Below are 21,683 nucleotides of genomic sequence, written 5' to 3'. Positions count from 1 at the left end.
CTTATAAACTTGTGGTCCAACTTGCCGCAACACCCGATACGGTCCTTTCCACTACGCAAGGAGCCCCTTAGATAAACCACATACCGTAAGATGAGGAAAACGGACTAACACCAAATCATCCACTTTGTACTCCATAGGTGGACAATGATGGTAATTGTAGCGCAGTTGTTGTCCCACTTGTACGCGGCCTAAGTGTTCAGCAGACTCTGCTCGGACAAGTGGAAGAATGCTTGTCAAATATTGATCCCATGACCTAGTATCAGGAGCTCATGGCAATCGCAAAGGTAAACCCAGCTCTGTTGGTAATATTGGATCATGACCATATAGAAGTTTATATGGTGAAGCACCAATAGAACTCTGCACCCCTGTGACATAGGCATACCGAAGAGACGGCAAATAACCATCCCAATCCGAATGCTGAAAGTTCACATACTTCGCAATCATCCCTTTGAATGTCCGAACGAGTCGTTCCACCAGACCGTCTGATTGTGGATGATAAGCACTCGTAAAAGTGTGGCGTATCCCCAACCGAGATGTCAAAACATGAAATACCTCAACCATAAATGCAGGACCATTATCCGAAAGAATCCGCTCTGGACAAGAATGCTGGAACACCACTCGATTGAGGAGGAAGTATCCAACAGCAGTTGCAGAGGCACTAGCAAGAGCACCAACTTCCACCCAACGAATCAAATAGTCAGAAGCAATAATAATATACTCATTGCCAGCAGTCGATCGTGGAAAAGGTCCCATAAGATCAAATGCCACCAACTCAAACGGACGAGAAACTGCAATTGACTCCAACTGTCCTTCCGTAGCACAAGGGGGAGTATTATGAGCTTGGCACCAAACGCAGCTACGCACATACCGGATAATATCACGTCGCATCTCTGGCCAATAGAAAGATCTGCGCAGCTTCTCAGTGACACGACGGTGTCCCATATGCCCACCTAGAACAAGAGAATCATGGTAGGCATGGAGAAACCGCGGAATAAACACCGAAGGCACCACCAGCCGTAAATGATCATCAGGATCCGTCTCCATAAAATAAAGAAGGCCATCTTCAAGGCGATATTGAGAATGTAAATGCCGGAAAGGCAAGTCATCAGCAAGTGATGCAGAATTCTCAAACCCATCTCGAAGCCTTCGAATCCACGGCTCAATCTTTTGAGCCTCACGAACCTCATCAAGAGAAGGTAGATCTTGCTCTGCACCCTGTGGACACTGAACGTCAAGGACAGCAACTGCCGACGGCACAGAATCCTCATCTAGAAAATCCACAGATGCTGGAACAACAGGTTCGTCAGAAACATAAGAAGTGAGTGGAGAAGGAAGAGGAGCTCGATAAAGGGCATCAGCATTAGCCATAGAACTCCCTAGGCGATGAACAACATCGAAATCATATATCTGAAGCTTCAAAGCCCATCGAGCCGTACGACCAACCAAGTTCTTCCACTTCAATAATGAAGTAACAGCAGCATGGTCACCTTCAAGTAACGTCCGAGAACCATGTAGATATGCATGAAGTTTCTCGAAACCCCAGACTGCTGCTAAACACTCCTTCTCCATTGTGGAGAAGTTCATCTCCGCTGGTTGTAATGTACGGCTTATGTATGCAATGGGATGGCGCTGACCAGGCACACTCGAGCTCTCTTGCATCAACACACCTCCAAGACCAATGTCAGAAGCATCCACGCACAAAATTAAAGATCGAGTGTAGTCAAGATATGCCAAAACCGGAGGAGTCGTCAATAGCTCTTTGAGATTCACGAACACCCGCTCACAATCCAAAGACCAGATGAAAGATGACGTTGATGACTTCAGCAACGCTCGCAATGGTGTAGTGCGATCGGAAAAATGATCCACAAAATGACCGAGATACTGCACCTTACCCAAAAAGCGCTGCACATCATTCACACACTTCGGAGTAGGGAACTTTAGAACAACCACAAGTTTGTCAGGATCAACTTGCAAACCCTCACGAGAAATACGGTACCCAAGATAAGTTGTGTCCTTGGACCCAAACACGCACTTTGACCGCTTCAGCTTTAAACCAACGTCACGTAGCCGATCCAACACTTTACAAACATCACGAACGTGCTCCTCCCACGTCCCCTCCGAGTGGATCAAGACATCATCAATGAAGTCAGCCGTCACCTCCGGCATATCGCAAAGAACTTCGTCCATCATCCGCTGAAAAGTTGCTGGAGCATTGTTCAAACCAAACGGCATCACCAAGAACTCGTACAAACCAAATGGTGTACGAAAAGCAGTTTTAGGAATATCTTCTTCGGCCATCGGTACTTGCCAATACCCAGAAGCAAGATCTAGCTTGGTGAACCAACGACTTCGCCCCAGATGATCCAAGAGATCAGCAGTGTGAGGAAGAGGGTACACGTCCGGGATCGTCACTTCATTTAACGGACGATAGTCGATGCAGAAACGAATACTCCTATCAGGCTTCGTCACAAGATGAGGTTCACATGCCCAAGGACTCCGCGACTTCCGAATAACACCCTTCTCCAACATTTCCTTGATGTTTGCACATAAAATCTTGATCTTCTTGGGTGACCGACGACGAACAGGAACCTTGATTGGACGAGCATCCCCAGTTGGGATGGGATGACGTGTGGCAATCTTGGCCCCAGACGATAGGTCAAATTCAAAGAGATCAGAATACTCCTTTATGAGCTGGTCAACAGCTGCAACACAAAGATCATCGGAGGGATCAAAAAAGGGAAGAGCAGAACAAAATGGAAACACAAGAGGAAATAGTGGGGGAACAAAAGTAATGGAAGCAGAGGTAGAAGTAGAGGGACGAAGAGGTACAGAAGTGAGAGGAATGGATGAAACATAAGGAAGTATGAGACAAGGGGGAGAAGCCTCAAAGTCACACTTGGCATGATTGTGCTGCAACCAATCCATACCAAGAATGAGGTCAAAAGCTTGACTCGGCACCACCCGCAACGACTGCAACTCAAGCTCGAGATCGCCCACACGCACAACCAGGTCCGCCTCATCTTGTGCACATGCATGTGTATGGCCGTTGCCATAAAGAATGAAAACTGGATCTGCCACACGACGCAAGTGTAGACGACAACGTGTGGCAACAAGTCGAGCAATAGAAGATAAACTCGAACTTGTATCAACCAACACGGAGAGAAGAATAGGAGACCTCTTGTTATAAAAACGAGCTTGGAAAGTAAACACTGGATGAACCGGTGCTGAGCGAACCCCTTGATGATACTCTCGAAAGAAAGATGGAGGGGTCACTAACTTATTCGCGCAAGGTCCCTCCATTACTTGTGCGACTCTTCGTTTCCCGAATGCACCTCGGTATCCAAACCTTCCACCGCAGCAGCACCAACGGGACATTGCTGACGCCAAGGTCTCCACCCAGGAAATGGAGGTCGCCAATCCGGAAAGCACCGACAACGCCGATAAGTATAACCAACTTCATCACACGCCCAGCAGCGAACATCACGGCCACGACCACGTCCTCGCCCTTGTCCTTGGACTCGAGTAGCAGCAGCATCAACCTCCATGGGAACAGGACCATCACTCATAGGAAGTGGAGCTGAAGGATGTGTAGCAAGAAGTGGAAGAGGCGACGTCTCATAACGTTGTGCCAAGCGAAGAGCATCGTCAAGGGTGGTAGGAGCAAGTGCATGCGCAAGGCCAACAAGATCTTGACGAAGTGCTGGCCACAACATTCCTAGCTTGATCCGCTCCGACATATTAGGCTCTGCACGAAGCAAAAGACTTCGAAAACGAATGCCAAATTGCATCACCGACTCAGATGGCCCTTGGCGAAGACGATGCAATTGTTGGAAGGCATCGTCACAATCGTCGGCATGTCCGAAGGCACGTTTAAAGACGTCCGGAAGAACACTCCAATCCCCACGAGTGGCCGCACTCAATCCATTGTACCACTGCAACGCCATCCCTTGGAGACACGTGGGAAACTCACGCAAACGTCGAGCATCATCCCAAGAATGATATATGGCAATCACCGTGAAGTGATCGAACCAATGGTACACATCATCCCCAGGATTCCCACGAAAGAACTCCGGCCGAACGCAAGGATTGGCACCAAGAGCAAGAGGAATTGGACCACGTGCCGTGAATGCCGCCATCAATTGAGTTTGGTTGTTTAATTGCAAGTGCATAGCATCAAGCAATTGAACCAACTGCTGCTCTAGAGTCAAAGGAGGAGATTGCAGATCGGCCATGAAGATGAACGAAAAAGAAAGAGCAAAAGAAGAGAAATGACAAAAAGCTGGAAAGAAATGGTAGATCTAGACAATGCAAAAAGCTAGATCTAAACCAAAATCCTGAAAGAAAAGAACAAAAGAAAGGAAATGGAAAAAGCTACATCTAGACAATGCAAAAGCTAGATCTAAACCGAAATCCCAAATCCAAGCACTCCCTAGGGACAATCAAACGTGCCCCTCACCTCCACCAATGTGAGTGCATGGAATATGGAACGAGAATACAGAAATGTGCATATCAATTAGCCCAAAAGCCCTAGCTTATATACAGGAGCGAGTGGTCCGGATTGAAACCAATCCGATAGCTACCAAAATCCCACTACGCTAATATTTATACGGCATCGTAGCCGTACACTTGGCCCTCACAAATTAAATTTAAATTAGTGACTAAAAAAATAGATATTGTAGCTGTACACTTGGCCCTCACAATATGTGTTTAGAGTTTCTCATAAATTCTCTTATAGTATTTTGAAGTTTTTCCATGATTAAAACACTTTTTTCATTTTAAGTCAATTATAATTCTAATAAATCCATTATAATATTGCTTTGTGACATTTAGTTTTTGAAAAAGGACTTATTCATTTTTTTATTCTTATCTTACCTCAATGTTACAATTATAAAAATTAGAAATAGAGATACACACATATATTTTTTATTTCCACTTATCTTAGCTCAATGTTACAATAAAAAATTAGAAATAGAGATACACACATATATTTATTTCTTCCAGAAATTTAATTTTTTTCTAAGCTATTATCAAAATTAGGGAAAAATTTGACAACAAATAAATTCTCTTGTACTTGGGGAGTATTTTTGAAAAATCCCCTAATATCTTAATTTGAATATATTAAATTCTTTATCCACTTTTGATATTGTTTTTATCTTTACTACTTATACTATTTTCTTAACAAGTGGGGTTACTGCTCAATCTAAATTGTGGAAGAGAGACATAAATAAAAAATAAAGTTTCAAAAAATAAAAAAGCTTTAACAAGAAAGCAAAAAGAAGAAGCCTCAACTACCAGTTGAAAGGGCTAAACTAATAGTTAAGAGAGTGAGATAAACTATTAAAGAACCTATTGAACTTGGTTGTGAGAATGGGATAAATTACAATAAAATTTATCAAGAAAGTAGGTTAAATTTTTGAGAATTTGGTAGTGAACTAAATCCTTCATGAAAGAATGGTATAAAATCTTGGTGCATTAGATGAGGGTAACAAAAAAAAACTTTCACAATAGCTATATTCAATAAAAAATTTAAAACATCAAGTAGATTTAGAGAGGGAGGAATAAATAATAAATTTTTTTTCATTTTAAAAAGTTTTTCCCTATTTTTTGGCACTAGTGACTACTTAGTAAATATTGTTTACTTATATAGCAATTTTTATTACATAACAATTGGTTAAAAAAACATTAAATTTGAAGGTGTAGGATCAAGCAACTTGAGACATCAAGATGCATGAAACCAAAATAATGACACTGAACACTTCTATCCTCCTATCACAAATCTTCAATACATGGCCTATTTGTTTTCAGGAACTTAGCCTTAGATGGAGGAAAAAACACATACATCCCCAATGCAGTTCCACTGTATAGAAAGATATACTTCAGCAAGCCAATTGTAGATTTCCTAGCTCAAGCACTAAGCCTTTTATTGTTACCACCTTTTCTCAAGTTAGGTGCTAATTTTCTAATGGAGTGAACTTTGCATTTCCTAGGGTAGGCATATTAGATGAAACAAATGCCCTTCAAGCATGTATCCATCTTCTATAGTTGGTCTTGATTCTTTTTAACATCCGAAATGATAACAAAAAGGAGAAGGGTTTGCAATAGCTTTTTGAGGAATTCTGTGGCTTTGTTTAGCATGATCAAAGTTACTCAACAATATCAGCACAAAGTGGGAACACCAATTTAATTTTACAGAAATCATTACTTCTGTAGAATCATACAAAATTGTTTTAGAATTTTGTTGTGAAAGTCATAATGATTGTTATGACTCGAATGTTGCTCCATCTCTTATTATAGTAATTAAGTTGAGAAATCCTTAAAAATATCATACACAAATATGATAATACATCATTCCATTCATATTAACATGTTTATATGAATCTAAGTTTCAAAGAGGCAGATAGTGGTAGACTTTTTGATGTAGTTGAGTTTTATAAGAATGCTATTGAAACAAAACCACAAAAATATATATGCTAACAGTCCTAAGGATTATTTAATGACTATTTTACCATGGAAAGGAAAAGTGAGACCCCGTAGAGTTGATGTCTTAGAATATTAAAATGTGCTAAAGTACTTTTGATATGAATTTACAACATTACCAAGGCTTAAGAATCAATTTCTTTTTTCAAATAATTATTCTAGATCCCACTTTTAACTAAATTCTATTAAGAGAATTAATTTTTTAAAAAATGCTAAGTTATCTTTAAAACATTTTAACATCCAAGTAATATCAAAAATTTTACTAACCTTTGGCTTTCCACATCAATGTAAAGTGGCACATTGGTTTGTGATGGTCATTGGACAATGTTGACAATGATAGGCATTGTTACACTCGTTTTTTTAAGGGGCTGTTTATGCATGATGCACAGATGAACAATTATCACATCTATCTCCCAAACCAGACCCTAGATTCACAGAAGAAGAGATCTTAAGGTGATCATATCACAAGAGTTTGTGTTTCTCTATATGGAATAGCTAGGTATAGAATTTATTTATACTAATAAAGATAAAAATGTTTTTAGATTGTGAGTGCAATGGAATATGGAAAGAGAATACAAAAAATGTGTATATCAATTAGCCCAAAAACCTAGCTTATATATAATAGTGAGTGGTCAAGATTGAAGTTAATCTAACAATTACTAAAATTTTACTACATTAATATACGGTATTATAGCTATACACTTGGACCTCATATCACTCCCTCTTCGCAGAATGATGGAAGACCATCAAAGTTCTCTTATGGATGGGTTGGGATTTGGAGGAACATCAAGAGGAGGCATTGGTAAAATTGTAGATGGTGCCAATTATTCCTGATCCCTTTATACAAAACGTTTTAACTACTACATATGCATAATTTTTGGAGGATCGACTTGTTAAATGTCATGTTGAACTTTATAAACTTTCAATTCAACTTGTTGTAACACTTTATATAGACCTTTCTATTGAGCAAGGAGCCTTTTAGATAAACCGCATACCATAATATTGGGAAAACAGATTAACATCAAGTCATTCACTTTGTATTCTGTAGGTGAATGATGATGGGAGTTGTATTATTGTTGTTATCTCACTTGTACACGGCCCAGGTGTTTGGCAGACTTTGCTCAAACAAGTGGAAGAATGCTCATCAAATACTAATCCCACAACATAGCATCAGCAACCCATAACAATCGCAAAGGTAAACCCAACTTTGTTAGTAGCATTAGATCATAACAATATAAAAGTTTATATAGTGAAGCACCAATAGAACTTTATACCTTTATAACATATGCATACTAAAGAAACGATAAATAACCATCTCAATGTGAATGCTGAAAGTTCATATACTTCACGATCATCTTTTTGAAAGTTTAAATCCTTCCACCAAACCATTTGATTGTGGATGGTAAACACTTGTGAAAGTGTGGTGTATCCCCAACTAAGACGTCAAATCACGTCTTGATTTTCGTGGTCAAATGGAAGAAATACTAACTGGAGGTGGCCACTTTTAGCTCTTACGCGCTCAAAGCCTTGAAGTTACTTTTGTCCATGGCCTGACAGCTTGTCTATATGATAATCACTGAACTGTAGCAGAGAGACACTTACGTCAGATAAAAGCTCAAGAACTCTATCCTGACTTTCCTTGACTTGGGCTTCAGAAAAGCTTTCCAGCTTCTTGACATTGCCAAGAGGATTGAAGAGCTCATAGACATCCTGCAATGTTCTTTCAATGAAAGAGAAGAAAACTTGAAACAGTAGACCAGATGCTGTAGCTTACAGTGAGATTTTCTTGTCTAGAGCGATACTGCAAGGCAATTATTTGCTCCAGCTTGTCACAAAGCAGCAGAAAATCATCCCGATGCGCTGAAAAGGCAAGGGGTCTTATAAACCAAAATGCTACGCAATCTAGTACCCTGACCGATAAGAAGAATAGAGCTTGGAGATGAGCTCCTTCTTGGGAATCTCAATCACAATCTCCAGCTTGAGGCGGATGCTGTGGTCCTCCACTCGCAGTTCGATCTCCGACCTGTCCCTGTGACAAGAAGCACAATCAGGGGTGGACAAGAAAGATGAAAGAATCAAACATACGCAGTGTACTTACATTGCTTTGGCAAGAATAGAGGGAGGGCGCCTCCGCCCAGCTGCATTTTGTTCGCGGCAACACCATCGCTTTGCTTGCTGCCTACTCGTGAATCTCCTCCTTGCGGATCAAGGAAGAAAATAAAAAATATTAGGGCTCTACATTTGAGTTCGTGACGTGGATTAGGGCATGTGAGGTGGGCCCGTTAAGGGTAACTAGCTGTTTCTCGAATATGCTTACTTTAATACCCTTTCTATTATTAGGCGCCCTTACCCTAACCCTAACCCTTCTAACCCTTAAGCATGACGTCACGGTCAATGTCCGCTGCGCAAAATTCAGAGTTGGTTGGCTTCGTAAGTTGGACATATTTTCTGGACATAATGCGAGTGCTCAAAGAGCTTCTTGTCGTCAAGCTCCACATAAGCCAAAATTTTCTCCTTGCAAAACAGGTTTCGCACGTGCAACGTAGTCTTCAAATAAATTACAGCCAGGGGACTCTGTTCCTCGTCTCCATTGATCGCAGGAACTCAGTCCGAATGGGCAAGGCGATTTGCGTGACTGGAGCTGGTGGTTTCATTGCTTCGTGGATTGTTCGTGATCTTCTTAACAAGGGCTTTTCAGTTCATGGCACTGTCCGCGATCCAGGTTCTGGTTTGTTGTCTTTGTTCCAGATCTAGTGATGGTGGCTTTCAGATGACAGCACCAAGTGTGGACATCTAAAGCAACTGGATGGAAGCGAGAGACTAAAACTACATAAGGCTGATGTGCTCGACTATGACTCAATCGCTGACGCGATTCAGGACTGTGAAGTTGTGTTCCATACTGCTTGCCCTGTAACCGCATCGACTGAGAATCCAGAGGTAGTCTCCTATTTCATTTCTTTTCTCTGGATAAGGCTGACTGTGTTTTTGAGTCCCAGGATGTTTTGGTGCCAGCAATCACCGGCACTCGCAACGTGTTGAAGGCCTGCGCACAGGAGAGGGTCAAACGGGTCATTGTCACGTCGTCCGCGGCTGCGGTGATGTTCGATCCAAATCGGCCTGCGAAAAAAATTGTCGACGAGAGCTGCTGGTCTGATTCTGACTACTGTAGAAAGCTCAAGGTAAACTTATCCTCACCCTCGACGAAGTTACTGTGTTGTACTCACTGAAACTCTTGTTTCAAGCAATGGTATCTTTTAGCCAAGACGGAGTCTGAGAAGCTAGCGTGGAGTCTCTCCAAGGAGTACGGCCTTGACCTCATCACGATCTGCCCCTCGTACGTGTTTGGCCCGATGCTCCAGCCAACGCTGAATCTCAGCAGTGCGGTCTTGAAGGCTCTCGTGGATGGTTTGTGCTTTAAAAATGCTTCAGAAGCCTGATCGATGTGTCTTGTTTCCCCAGGTCATGAAAGCAGCTACCGTGATTCCTCCATTCCGGTTGTGGACGTGAGGGACGTCTCGAAAGCTCACATTCTGGCCATGGACAAGGAGGAGGCCTCGGGCCGCTATCTCTGCGTGGAAACGGTTGTGTCCAACAGCGAGATTATCAAGATTCTCAGGGCCAAGTTCCCGCAGCTTCCATATCCAAAAGAGTAAGCGTCTCTAGTTCGTTTCTGCCGATATCTATAAAGCTAGAAACTCTAGGTGCGTTGCTGAGACGAGCGTTTGGAACCAATCGGGAATCCGTCCCGACAATCTGGGAAGAGAGAAGCTCTTGGGGCTAATCACTGAGTTTGATATACCATTGGAACGGATGCTGCTTGACGCTGTTTCCGACATGCTAAACAAGGGACTGTTAAGAGCCATCTGATTTACCGGAGATTAGAAACATCGGGTCTACCATCTCCCATATAAGGACTTCAATTTGTGTCCTGGAAAATGAAACAAGTTCCTATTTGTGTTTATTCTCTCTGTACAGATTACTGGCTCCAAGTCTTTAGGTGTGAAAGAACTTGCTTGAAGAGACAGATCTACACTCCCAAATAAAGAACCCAGCAAAACCAAGAACAAAAACTCCAAGAACACGAATATCATGCTTCATCAAAGTCGCATAGTCTCAAAGCCTTCAACCGAAGCTTAAATCGTCCGGGTGCCGCACAAGCTAGCTCGATGTTGCTGTGTTTCTCCAGTCCATAATTCACGACATCACTCGAGACATGTTTGGTTGCCTGGTCAGAAAGTTCTCGAGGAAGACTGAGGCTAAAACCACCAAAAATCTCGACGACTGTCACCTGTGGTTTTGATCTTGATGCAAACTCTTCTCTCCACGCCACCAATCTTCCGCTGCTTACAATCCTCCTTACTTGCTCCTCATCGAAGCCAAAGTGGCGGTACCACGAAAGCACCAGCGCTTGGGACGCAGGATTGAGCACTGCCAGCGGCGGCGACCACGGCAAAAATCCTTGCTTCTCCGTGTCTAGCAGCTCGATCTCTGGATTGAAGCGTCTCATCGCCGCCAGACCCAAGCTATAGATCCTCTCACTGTTGGTTTGCCTGTGCCGGTACGTGCTCGACTCCAAATCCCACTGCAAGACCGTGAGAGCCTCCACCAGGCTCACATCTCGCTCCTTGGAGGCCTCGATGCACCACAAGATCGTCCCCAGCACACGGACAAGGCTGTTGTCTCTTCGCGCCTGGAAGATCCCACACGGATACGCAGCTCCAGCTCCTGTGAACTGGAACTCTCCACTGTAAACTGGCAGGAAGTTCCTCTCCTCTCCTGGAGCGCACACCGAGCAAGCCATGTCGTCCACCATGATGGTTTGCTCCATGTCCACCTCGATCGCCGTGGGGAGATCCCGGAGCCTCTTGATCACTGTGAATCCGTCCACCCGGTAGAGATGGTTCTGCGAGAAGACACTGCAATCCTTGAGGCCTCCTGCTGCTGTGCATGCTGGGAAAATGTCGGCCAGGAGGCTTGCAACGAGCAGCGAGTTTCGCGATTCCGGGCCGAAGCTGAAGAAGCTGACGCTCATACCTGGGATTTGGCTGAGCGCGAGTAGAAACTCGCGGCATCCATGCAGCGGCGCGTGGGAATCGCCACCAGCAGAGTGTTTGCCGCCGCGATCGAGGCGAACAAGCGTCCGGTCGAGGTCCAAGAGCACCTGCATGCTCAATAACCCTAGAACTTTTATTTATTTTAGGGTTTTAGACTGGAAGCAGGATGTTAGACGGCGAGGGTATTTATATGGATGAGAGCTTTGGGCAAGCCTATGCCCAACATAAGAGAGAGACGAAAGGAGAAATGGCAAAAGAAGCTTCTCATCGCTCACCAGACTTCTGGAGAAAAGACCCCTCATTCCTCTTCATCCAAATCCATTCTCACTCTTCCACTGGCTGGGAGCAATATTCTTCAAAATACCCACTCATTATTTTTTTCTTGCCTTTGTCCTTTGAAAAGACCTTTGGAACTGTAGCCTCTCCGATCACCAATCTGCAAGTTTATGTTGATCTCAACATGGAATAGATTTAGATGATTCTCATCCTGCTCTTAAACATTTTTTCACTGTAGTTAAATAGAAGTTAGATCTAAGTAGGGCAAATCATAGTAAAGCTTGAGAAATAGAGTGTTAAGGGTACAAGTTTTAGGGTTTGGAACGGTTCCCTTCACAAACTCAATTGTGAAAAGACAGAAGACTATGTATTGTCTCCAACTTTAGCTACAACCCATTCGGTTGCCATCATCCATGGTGGCAGAATCCAGCCTGTATTTGTTTATGTTGGCTCCACTTGCTAAAAGTGCTTATACCCCTATACCTCCTAGCTGTATAATACAGATGATATCAAATATCTATGTAGCAAATTTTCATTCGTTCTAAATTTTTCCAACAATTAACCAGATCTCTACTAATGATAACACCTTGAAGAATCTTGTGTGTGTGGTTTGTGTTTGTCTACTACACAATCTTTGCATCATTCACAAACTTGATAATGCTAGATTAGTGAGGCTCACAAGAGTTACAGGCTTCTCAAGCTTTTGAGATGTAAATGATATCAACAATTTAAAATTTGAAGTCTAAAGGAATAAAATAATTGTCTAATGTTGCTGTTTATGAATTAAGTTGAGTGTGGTCTAAATGTTTTTTTTTTTCTAGAGAAAGGAAAATCAAATTATTGAGGCAAAGAGAAATGCAAGTGAATGAAAACTAAAGCCTTATTTCAAATCCTAATTAACACCTAGTATATGAAGAATTTGGTGAACAAAAATTTAATGAAGAATTGAATTTAAATTAGTGATTTAAAAAATAGATATGTGTTTAGAGTTTCTCATGAATCCTTTTATAGTGTTTTGAAGTTTTTCCATGATTTAAACACTTTTTTAATTTTTAAATAATAATCACTATTTTCTATTTTGTTTTTGCCTTTGGTTTTCTTCAAGATAATTTTTTTGTCTTCATCCAATTAGTCAGCTTTTTTGTCTCTATTCTCCATTAAGTCAACTATAATTCTAATAAATCCATTATAATATGCTTTGTGACATATAGTTTTTGAAAAAGTACTTATTCATTTTTTTAAAACTTATATTACCCCAATGTTATAATAAAAAAATAGAAATAGAGATTTACACATATATTTGTTGTTTCTTCTTATCTTAGCTCAATGTTACAATAAAAAATTAGAAATAGAGATACACACATATATTTGTTTCTTCCAACAATTTAATTATTTTCTAAGCCATTATTAAAATTAGGGAAAATTTTGATTATTTTATCTTTACTACTTATACTTCTTCCTTTGCTTTCTTGTTAAAACTTTTTTATCTTTTGAAACTTTCTTTTCGATTTATTTCTCTCTTTCACAATTTAGATTGAGCAGTTAAATCCCACTTGCTTAAAAAATTGCCCCAACTACCAGTTAAAAGGGCTAAACTATTTGTTAAGAGAGTGAGATAAACTGTTAAAGAATCTATTGAACTTGGTTATGAGAATGGGATAAATTACAATAAAACTTATTAAGAAAGTAAATTAAATTTATGAGAATTTGGTTGTGAACTAAATCCTTCATGAAAGAATGGTATAAAATCTTGGTGCATTAAATGAGCGTAACAAAAAGAAACTTTCACAATAGCTATATTCAATAAAGATTTTAAAACATCAAGTAGATTTAGAGAGAGAGGAATAAATAACAATTTTTTTCATTTTTAAAAGTTTTTTCCCTATTTCTTGGCACTAGTGACTACTTAGTAAATATTGTTTACTTATATAGCAATTTTTATTACATAACAATTGGTTAAAAAAACATTAAATTTGAAGGTGTAGGATCGAGCAGTTTGAGACATCAAGATGCATGAAACCAAAATAATGACATTGAACACTTCTATCCTCCTATCACAAATCTCCAATACAAGGCCTGTTTGTTTTCAAGAACTCAACTTTAGATGGAGGAGAAAACACATATATCCCCAATGCAATTCCACTGCATGGAAAGACATACTTCAGCAAGTTGATTGTAGATTTCTTGGCTCAAGCACTATTGCTTTAATTTTTATATTTTCTCGTGGATTGCAGATTTGTATTGTCTTGGGAGGCCTTCCGTTATTACCACTTTTTGTCAAGCTAGATGCAAATTTTTTAATAGAGTGAACTTTGCATTTGCTAGAGTAGGCATATTAGATGAAACAAATGCCCTTCAAGCATATATCCATATTCTATAGTTAGTCTTAATTCTTTTTAACATCAGAAATGAGAACAAAAAGGAGAAGGGTTTGGAGTAGCTTTTTGAGGAATTCTGTGGCTTTGTTTAGCATGATCAAAGTTACTTAACAATATCAGCACAAAGTGGGAACACCAATATAATTTTACAGAATTCATTAACACTTCTGTGAAATCATACAAAATTGTTCTAGAATTTTGTTGTAAAAGTCACAATGATTGTTATGACTTAAATGTTGCTCCATCCCCTGTTATAATAATTATGTTGAGAAATCCTTAAAAATATCATACACAAATATGATAATACATCATTCCATTCATATTAACATGTTTATATGAATCTAGGTTTCAAAGAGGCAGATAGTGGTAAACTTTTTGATGTAGTTGAGTTTTATAAGAATGTTATTGAAACAAAACCACAAAAATATATATATGCTAAATTTATATATGACAGTCCTAAGGATTACTTAATGACTATTTCACCATGGAAAGGAAAAGTGAGACCCTTTAGAATATTAAAATGTGCTAAAGTACTTTTAATATGAATTTACAACATTACAAGGCTTAACAATCAATTTCTTTTTTCAAATAATTATTCTAGATCCCACTTTTAACTAAATTCTATTCAGAGAATCAATTGTTTAAAAAATGGTAAGTTATCTTTAAAACATTTTAACATCCAAGTAATATCAAAAACTTTACTAACCTTTAGCTTTCCACATCAATGTAAAGTGGCACATTGGTTTGTGATGGTCATTGGACAATGTTAACAATGATAAGCATTGCTACACTCGTTTTTTCAAGGGGCTGTTTATGCACGATGCACAGGCGAATAGTTATCAGATTTATCTCCCAAACCAAACCTTGAATTCACAGAAGAAGAAATCTTAAGGTGATTGTATCACAAGAGTTTATGTTTCTCTGTATGGAATAGCTAGGTATAGAATTTATTTATACTAATAAAGATAAAAATATTTTTAAATTGTGAGTGCAGGGAATATGGAAAGAGAGTACAAAAAGTATGCGTATCAATTAGCTTAAAAACCCTAGCTTATATACAATAACAAGTGGTCAAGATTGAAGTTAATATGATGACTACCAAAATCTCACAAAGCTCATATTAATATATGGCATTATAGCTATACACTTGGACCTCACATCACTCCCTCTTCTCGGAATGATGGAAGACCATTAGGGTTCTCTCGTGGATGGGTTGGGATCCAAAGGAACATCAGGAGGAGGCATTGATAGAACTGTAGGTGGTGTTAATTATTTTTGATCTCTTTATACAAAGTGTTTTAGCTACTGCATATACATAATTTCTGGAGGATCGATCTGCTAGATGTCATGCCAAACCACATAAACTTGCAATCCAATTTATTACAACACTCGATATAAACCTTTCCACTAAGCAAGAAGCCTTTTAGATAAACACATACCATAATATTGAGAAAACAAACAAATACTAATTCATCCACTTTGTATTCTATAGGTGGATGATGATGGGAGTTATATTATTGTTGTTGTCCCACTTGTACACAGCTTAGGTGTTTGGCAGATTTTACTCAAACAAGTGGAAAAATGCTTGTCAAATACTGATCCCATAACTTAGCATTGGTAGCCCACAGCAATCCCTAAGGTAAACCCAACTTTGTTGGTAGTATTGGATTATAACTATATAGGAATTTATATGGTGAAACACCAATAAAACTTTACACCCTTATAAATACGCATACCAAAGAGACAGTAAATAACCATCTTAATCTGAATGTTGAAAATTCATTTACTTCACGATCATCTTTTTGAAAGTTTAAATAAGCCATTTCACCAAACCATTTGACTGTGGATAATAAACACTAGTGAAAATGTAATGTATCCTCAACTAAAACGTCAAATCACATCTTGATTTTTCATGGTCAAATGTAACAGATACTAACTGGAGGTTGCCACTTTCAACTCTTGCGTGCTCAAAGCCTTGAAGTTACTTTTGTCCATGGCCTGAGAGCTTGTCTATATTATAATCACTGAACCATAGCAGGAAAAGTGAGAGACACTTATGTCAGATAAAAGCTCTAGAAATCCATCCTGACTTTCCTTGACTTGGGCTTCAGAAAAGCTTTCCAGCTTCTTGACATTGCCAACAGAATTGAAGAGCTCATAGACATCCTGCAATGTTCTTTCAATGAAAGAGAAGAAAACTTGAAACAGTAGACCAGATGCTGTAGCTTATAGTGAGATTCTCTTGTCTAGAGCGATACTGCAAGGCGGTTATTTGCTCCAGCTTGTCACAAAGCAGCAGAAAATCATCCCGATGCGCTGAAAAGGCAAGGGGTCTTATAAACCAAAATGCTATGCAATCTAGTACCCTGACCGATAATGGAAGAACAGAGCTTGGAGATGAGCTCCTTCTTGGGAATCTCGATCACAATCTCCCGCTTGAGGCGGATGCTGTGGTCCTCCACTCGCAATTCGATCTCCGCCCTGTCCCTGTGACAAGAAGCACAATCAGGGGCAGGCGAGAAAGATGAAAGAATCAAACATATGCAGTGTACTTACATTGCTTTGGCAAGAATAGAGGGATGGCGCCCCCGCCCAGCTGCATTTTGTTCGCGGCAGCGCCATCGCTTTGCTTGCTGCCTACTCGTGAATCTCCTCCTTGCGGATCAAGGAAGAAAATAAAAAATATTAGGACATTTCGCGGTTGAGAGCATATTATCTTGACTGAAGGCCTAATGACATGGTGGGCCCGTCAAGGGTAACTAGCTGTTTCTCGATTATGCTTACTTTAATATCCCTTTCTATTATTAGGCGCCCTTACCCTAGCCCTAACCCTTAATAAGCATGACGTGACGGCCGCTGCGCAAAATTCAGAGTTGGTTGGCTTCGTAAGTTGGACATATTCTCTGGACATAATGCGAGTGCTCAAAGAGCTTCTTCTCTTCAGCCAAAATTTTCTCCTTGCAGTCAAGTAAAACAGGTAACGACAAGTTTCGCACGCGCAACGTAGTCTTCGAATAAATCACAGGCAGGGGACTCTGTTCCTCGTCTCCATTGATCGCAGGAACTCAGTCCGAATGGGCAAGGCGATTTGCGTGACTGGAGCTGGTGGTTTCATTGCTTCGTGGATTGTTCGTGATCTTCTTAACAAGGGCTTTTCAGTTCATGGCACTGTCCGCGATCCAGGTTCTGGTTTGTTGTCTTTGTTCCTGATCTAGTGATGGTGGCTTTCAGATGACAGCACTAAGTGTGGACATCTAAAGCAACTGGATGGAAGCGAGAGACTAAAACTACATAAGGCTGATGTGCTCGACTATGACTCAATCGCTGACGCGATTCAGGACTGTGAAGTTGTGTTCCATACTGCTTGCCCTGTAACCGCATCGACTGAGAATCCAGAGGTAGTCTCCTATTTCATTTCTTTTCTCTGGATAAGGCTGACTGTGTTTTTGAGTCCCAGGATGTTTTGGTGCCAGCAATCACCGGCACTCGCAACGTGTTGAAGGCCTGCGCACAGGAGAGGGTCAAACGGGTCATTGTCACGTCGTCCGCGGCTGCGGTGATGTTCGATCCAAATCGGCCTGCGGAAAGAATTGTCGACGAGAGCTGCTGGTCTGATACTGACTACTGTACAAAGCTCAAGGTAAACTTATCCTCACCCTCGACAAAGTTACTGTGTTGTACTCACTGAGACTCTTGTTTCAAGCAATGGTATCTTTTAGCCAAGACGGAGTCTGAGAAGCTAGCGTGGAGTCTCTCCAAGGAGTACGGCCTTGACCTCATCACGATCTGCCCCTCGTACGTGTTTGGCCCGATGCTCCAGCCAACGCTGAATCTCAGCAGTGCGGTCTTGAAGGCTTTCGTGGATGGTTTGTGCTTTAAAAATGCTTCAGAAGCCTGATCGATGTGTCTTGTTTCCCCAGGTCATGAAAGCAGCTACCGCGATTCCTCCATTCCGGTTGTGGACGTGAGGGACGTCTCGAAAGCTCACATTCTGGCCATGAACAAGGAGGAGGCCTCGGGCCGCTATCTCTGCGTGGAAACGGTTGTGTCCAACAGCGAGATTATCAAGATTCTCAGGGCCAAGTTCCCGCAGCTTCCATATCCAAAAGAGTAAGCGTCTCTAGTTCCTTTCTGCCGATATCTATAAAGCTAGAAACTCTAGGTGCGTTGCTGAGACGAGCGTTTGGAACCAATCGGGAATCCGTCCCGACAATCTGGGAAGAGAGAAGCTCTTGGGGCTAATCACTGAGTTTGACATACCATTGGAACGGATGCTGTTTGACACTGTTTCCGACATGCTAAACAAGGGACTGTTAAGAGCCATCTGATTTACCGGAGAGATTAGAAACATCGGATCTCCCATATAAGGACTTCAATTTGTGTCCTGGAAAATGAAACAAGTTCCTATTTGTGTTATTCTCTCTGTACAGATTACTGGCTCCAAGTCTTTAGGTGTGAAAGAACTTGCTTGAAGAGACTGAGATCTACACTCCCAAATAAAGAACCCACCAAAACCAAGAACAAAAACTCCAAGAGCACAAGAATATCATGCTTCATCAAAGTCGCATAGTCTCAAAGCCTTCAACCGAAGCTTAAATCGTCCGGGTGCCGCACAAGCTAGCTCGATGTTGCTGTGTTTCTCCAGTCTATAATTCACGATATCACTCGAGACACGTTTGGTTGCCTGGTCAGAAAGTTCTCGAGGAAGACTGAGGCTAAAACCACCAAAAATCTCGACGACTGTCACCTGTGGTTTTGATCTTGATGCAAACTCTTCTCTCCACGCCACCAATCTTCCGCTGCTCACAACCCTCCTCACTTGCTCCTCATCGAAGCCAAAGTGGCGGTACCACGAAAGCGCTTGGGACGCAGGATTGAGCACTGCCAGCGGCGGCGACCACGGCAAAAATCCTTGCTTCTCCGTGAGCAGCTCGATCTCTGGATTGAAGCGTCTCATCGCCGCCAGACCCAAGCTATAGATCCTCTCGCTGTTGGTTTGCCTGTGCCGGTACGTGCTCGGCTCCAAATCCCACTGCAAGACCGTGAGAGCCTCCACCAGGCTCACATCTCGCTCCTTGGAGGCCTCGATGCACCACAAGATCATCCCCAGCACACGGACAAGGCTGTTGTCTCTTCGCACCTGGAAGATCCCACACGGATACGCAGCTCCAGCCCCTGTGAACTGGAACTCTCCACTGTAAACTGGCAAGAAGTTCCTCTCCTCTCCTGGAGCGCACACCGAGCAAGCCATGTCGTCCACCATGATGGTTTGCTCCATGTCCACCTCGATCGCCGTGGGAGATCCCACTGTGAATCCGTCCACCCGGTAGAGATGGTTCTGCGAGAAGACACTGCAATCCTTGAGGCCTCCTGCTGTGCATGCTGGGAAAATGTCGGCCAGGAGGCTTGCAACGAGCAGCGGGTTTCGCGATTCCGGGCCGAAGCTGAAGAAGCTGACGCTCATACCTGGGATTTGGCTGAGCGCGAGTAGAAACTCGCGGCATCCATGCAGCGGCGCGTAGGAATCGCCACCGGCAGAGTGTTTGCCGCCGCGATCGAGGCGAACAAGCGTCCGGTCGAGGTCCAAGAGCACCTGCATACCCTAGAACTTTTATTTATTTTAGGGTTTTAGACTGGAAGCAGGATGTTAGACGGCGAGGGTATTTATATGGATGAGAGCTTTGGGCAAGCCTATGCCCAACATAAGGGAGAGACGAAAGGAGAAATGGCAAAAGAAGCTTCTCATCGCTCACCAGACTTCTGGAGAAAAGACCCCTCATTCCTCTTCATCCAAATCCATTCTCACTCTTCCACTGGCTGGGAGCAATATTCTTCAAAATACCCACTCATTATTTTTTTCTTGCCTTTGTCCTTTGAAAAGACCTTTTCAACTGTAGCCTCTCCGATCACCAATCTGCTAGTTTATGTTGATCTCAACATGGAATAGATTTAGAGATTCTCATCCTGCTCTTAAACATTTTTTCACAGCTAAATAGTAGGGCAAATCATAGTAAAGCTTGAGAAATATAAGGGTACATGTTTTAGGGTTTGGAACAGTTGCCTTCACAAGCTCAATTGTGAAAAGACAGAAGACTATGTGTCTACGTTCTTCTAATGCCAACTTTAGCTACAACCCATTTGGTTGCCATCATCCATGGTGGCAGAATCCAGCCCCAACATAAAAAGTCCTACATGTATTTGTTTATGTTGGCTCCACTTGCTAAAAGTGCTTATACCTCTAGACCTCCTAGCTGTATAATACAGATAATGTCAAATATCTATATAGCAAATTTTCATTTGTTCTAAATTTTTCCAACAATTGGCCAGATCTCTACTAATGATACCACCTTGAAGAATCTTTTGTGTGTGGTTTGTGTTTGTCTACTACATAATCTTTGCATCATTCACAAACTTGATAATGCTAGATTAGTGAGGCTCACAAGAGTTACAGGCTTCTCAAGCTTTTGAAATGTAAATGATATCAACAATTTAAAATTTAAAGTCTAAAGGATTAAAATAATTGTCTAATGTTGCTGTTTATGAATTAAGTTGAGTGTGGTCTAAATGTTTTTTTCCAGAGAAAGAAAAATCAAATTATTGAGGCAAAGAGAAATGCAAGTGAATGAAAACTAAAGCCTTATTTCAAATCTTAATTAACACCTAATATAGGTGAACAAACATTTAATGAAGAATTGAATTTAAATTAGAGAATTATTAAATAGATATGTGTTTAGAGTTTCTCATGAATCCTCTTATAGTGTTTTGAAGCTTTTCCATAATTAAAACACTTTTTCATTTTTAAATAATAATCACTATTTTCTATTTTACTTTTGCCTTTGGTTTTCTTCAAGATAATTTTTTTGTCTTCATCCAATTAGTCAGCTTTTTTGTCTCTATTCTCCATTAAGTCAACTATAATTCTAATAAATCCATTGTAATATGCTTTGTGACATTTAGTTTTTGAAAAAGTACTTATTCATGTTTTTAAACTTATCTTACCTCAATGTTCTTCATCCTTCTTTATAGGTTTTGGAGTTCTCTATCTTCCTTATGCTAATTATAAAAATCTATAGTGAAACATAAATTGAAATTTAAGGAGAGTAATAAGAAGAATAATAACAATGTACAAATGAATTTAAATACTATAGCATATCTATAGCATCTATATATATTTATATACTATAGCATATTAATAGTCTGTCAAATCTTCAGTGTTAGTTGATGTTAGTATTGATAATTCTTCAATGACATAGTTTTGATTCTCAATATGAGTTCAGTTTTAGCCATATATACAAATACTCCTCAATGACATTTAGAGCATGTGCCTATAATTTAGGTTTATACACAATACAAAAAACACCATTCATAGATTAAAATAGTACAATATAATAATGCAACATACCAGATTTATACTCTTTAAAGTTCTGTTGCAAATCCAAAATATGTATGAAATCTAGTTGAGAATGCATCCTTTTTATATAATTGGGAAAACTATAAC

General features: G+C 40.7%; 2 protein-coding genes across 3 annotated transcripts; both read left to right on the top strand.

Annotated features, from left to right (window-relative positions):
• The first annotated feature begins 9,038 nt into the window (after nt 1-9,038).
• Nucleotides 9,039-10,438, top strand: LOC112345167 (cinnamoyl-CoA reductase 1-like). 2 transcript variants are annotated; one of them, XM_024671402.1, is made up of 6 exons: nt 9,039-9,199; nt 9,248-9,414; nt 9,474-9,656; nt 9,720-9,882; nt 9,937-10,126; nt 10,179-10,438. In XM_024671402.1, the coding sequence occupies exons 1-6, from the start codon at nt 9,091-9,093 to the stop codon at nt 10,342-10,344; spliced, it is 978 nt and encodes a 325-aa protein (XP_024527170.1). In that variant the 5' UTR covers nt 9,039-9,090; the 3' UTR covers nt 10,345-10,438. The 2 variants fall into 2 exon arrangements, with proteins under 2 accessions (XP_024527170.1, XP_024527169.1); XM_024671401.1 differs by having other exon boundaries at nt 10,170-10,438.
• Nucleotides 10,439-17,195: 6,757 nt separating this feature from the next.
• Nucleotides 17,196-18,522, top strand: LOC112345168 (cinnamoyl-CoA reductase 1-like). The gene is made up of 6 exons (XM_024671403.1): nt 17,196-17,368; nt 17,417-17,583; nt 17,643-17,825; nt 17,889-18,051; nt 18,106-18,295; nt 18,339-18,522. The coding sequence occupies exons 1-6, from the start codon at nt 17,260-17,262 to the stop codon at nt 18,511-18,513; spliced, it is 987 nt and encodes a 328-aa protein (XP_024527171.1). The 5' UTR covers nt 17,196-17,259; the 3' UTR covers nt 18,514-18,522.
• Nucleotides 18,523-21,683: the final 3,161 nt, after the last annotated feature.

Source organism: Selaginella moellendorffii, unplaced genomic scaffold (assembly GCF_000143415.4).
Source record: "Selaginella moellendorffii unplaced genomic scaffold, v1.0 SELMOscaffold_7, whole genome shotgun sequence".
Taxonomy (NCBI): Eukaryota; Viridiplantae; Streptophyta; class Lycopodiopsida; order Selaginellales; family Selaginellaceae; genus Selaginella; species Selaginella moellendorffii.
Note: the sequence above shows the minus strand (reverse complement) of the source record. Positions and strands in the feature narration are given on the sequence as shown.

Bases quoted from the DNA above. Each gene is read 5' to 3' on its own strand.
- LOC112345168 (XM_024671403.1), top strand. From the start codon at position 17,260: ATGGGCAAGGCGATTTGCGTGACTGGAGCTGGTGGTTTCATTGCTTCG. The intron at 17,369-17,416 runs GTTCTGGTTTGT...GGTGGCTTTCAG, and splicing joins TGGCACTGTCCGCGATCCAG to ATGACAGCACTAAGTGTGGA. The intron at 17,826-17,888 runs GTAAACTTATCC...TCTTGTTTCAAG, and splicing joins ACTACTGTACAAAGCTCAAG to CAATGGTATCTTTTAGCCAA.
- LOC112345167 (XM_024671401.1), top strand. From the start codon at position 9,091: ATGGGCAAGGCGATTTGCGTGACTGGAGCTGGTGGTTTCATTGCTTCG. The intron at 9,657-9,719 runs GTAAACTTATCC...TCTTGTTTCAAG, and splicing joins ACTACTGTAGAAAGCTCAAG to CAATGGTATCTTTTAGCCAA. The intron at 10,127-10,169 runs GTAAGCGTCTCT...CTATAAAGCTAG, and splicing joins CAGCTTCCATATCCAAAAGA to AAACTCTAGGTGCGTTGCTG.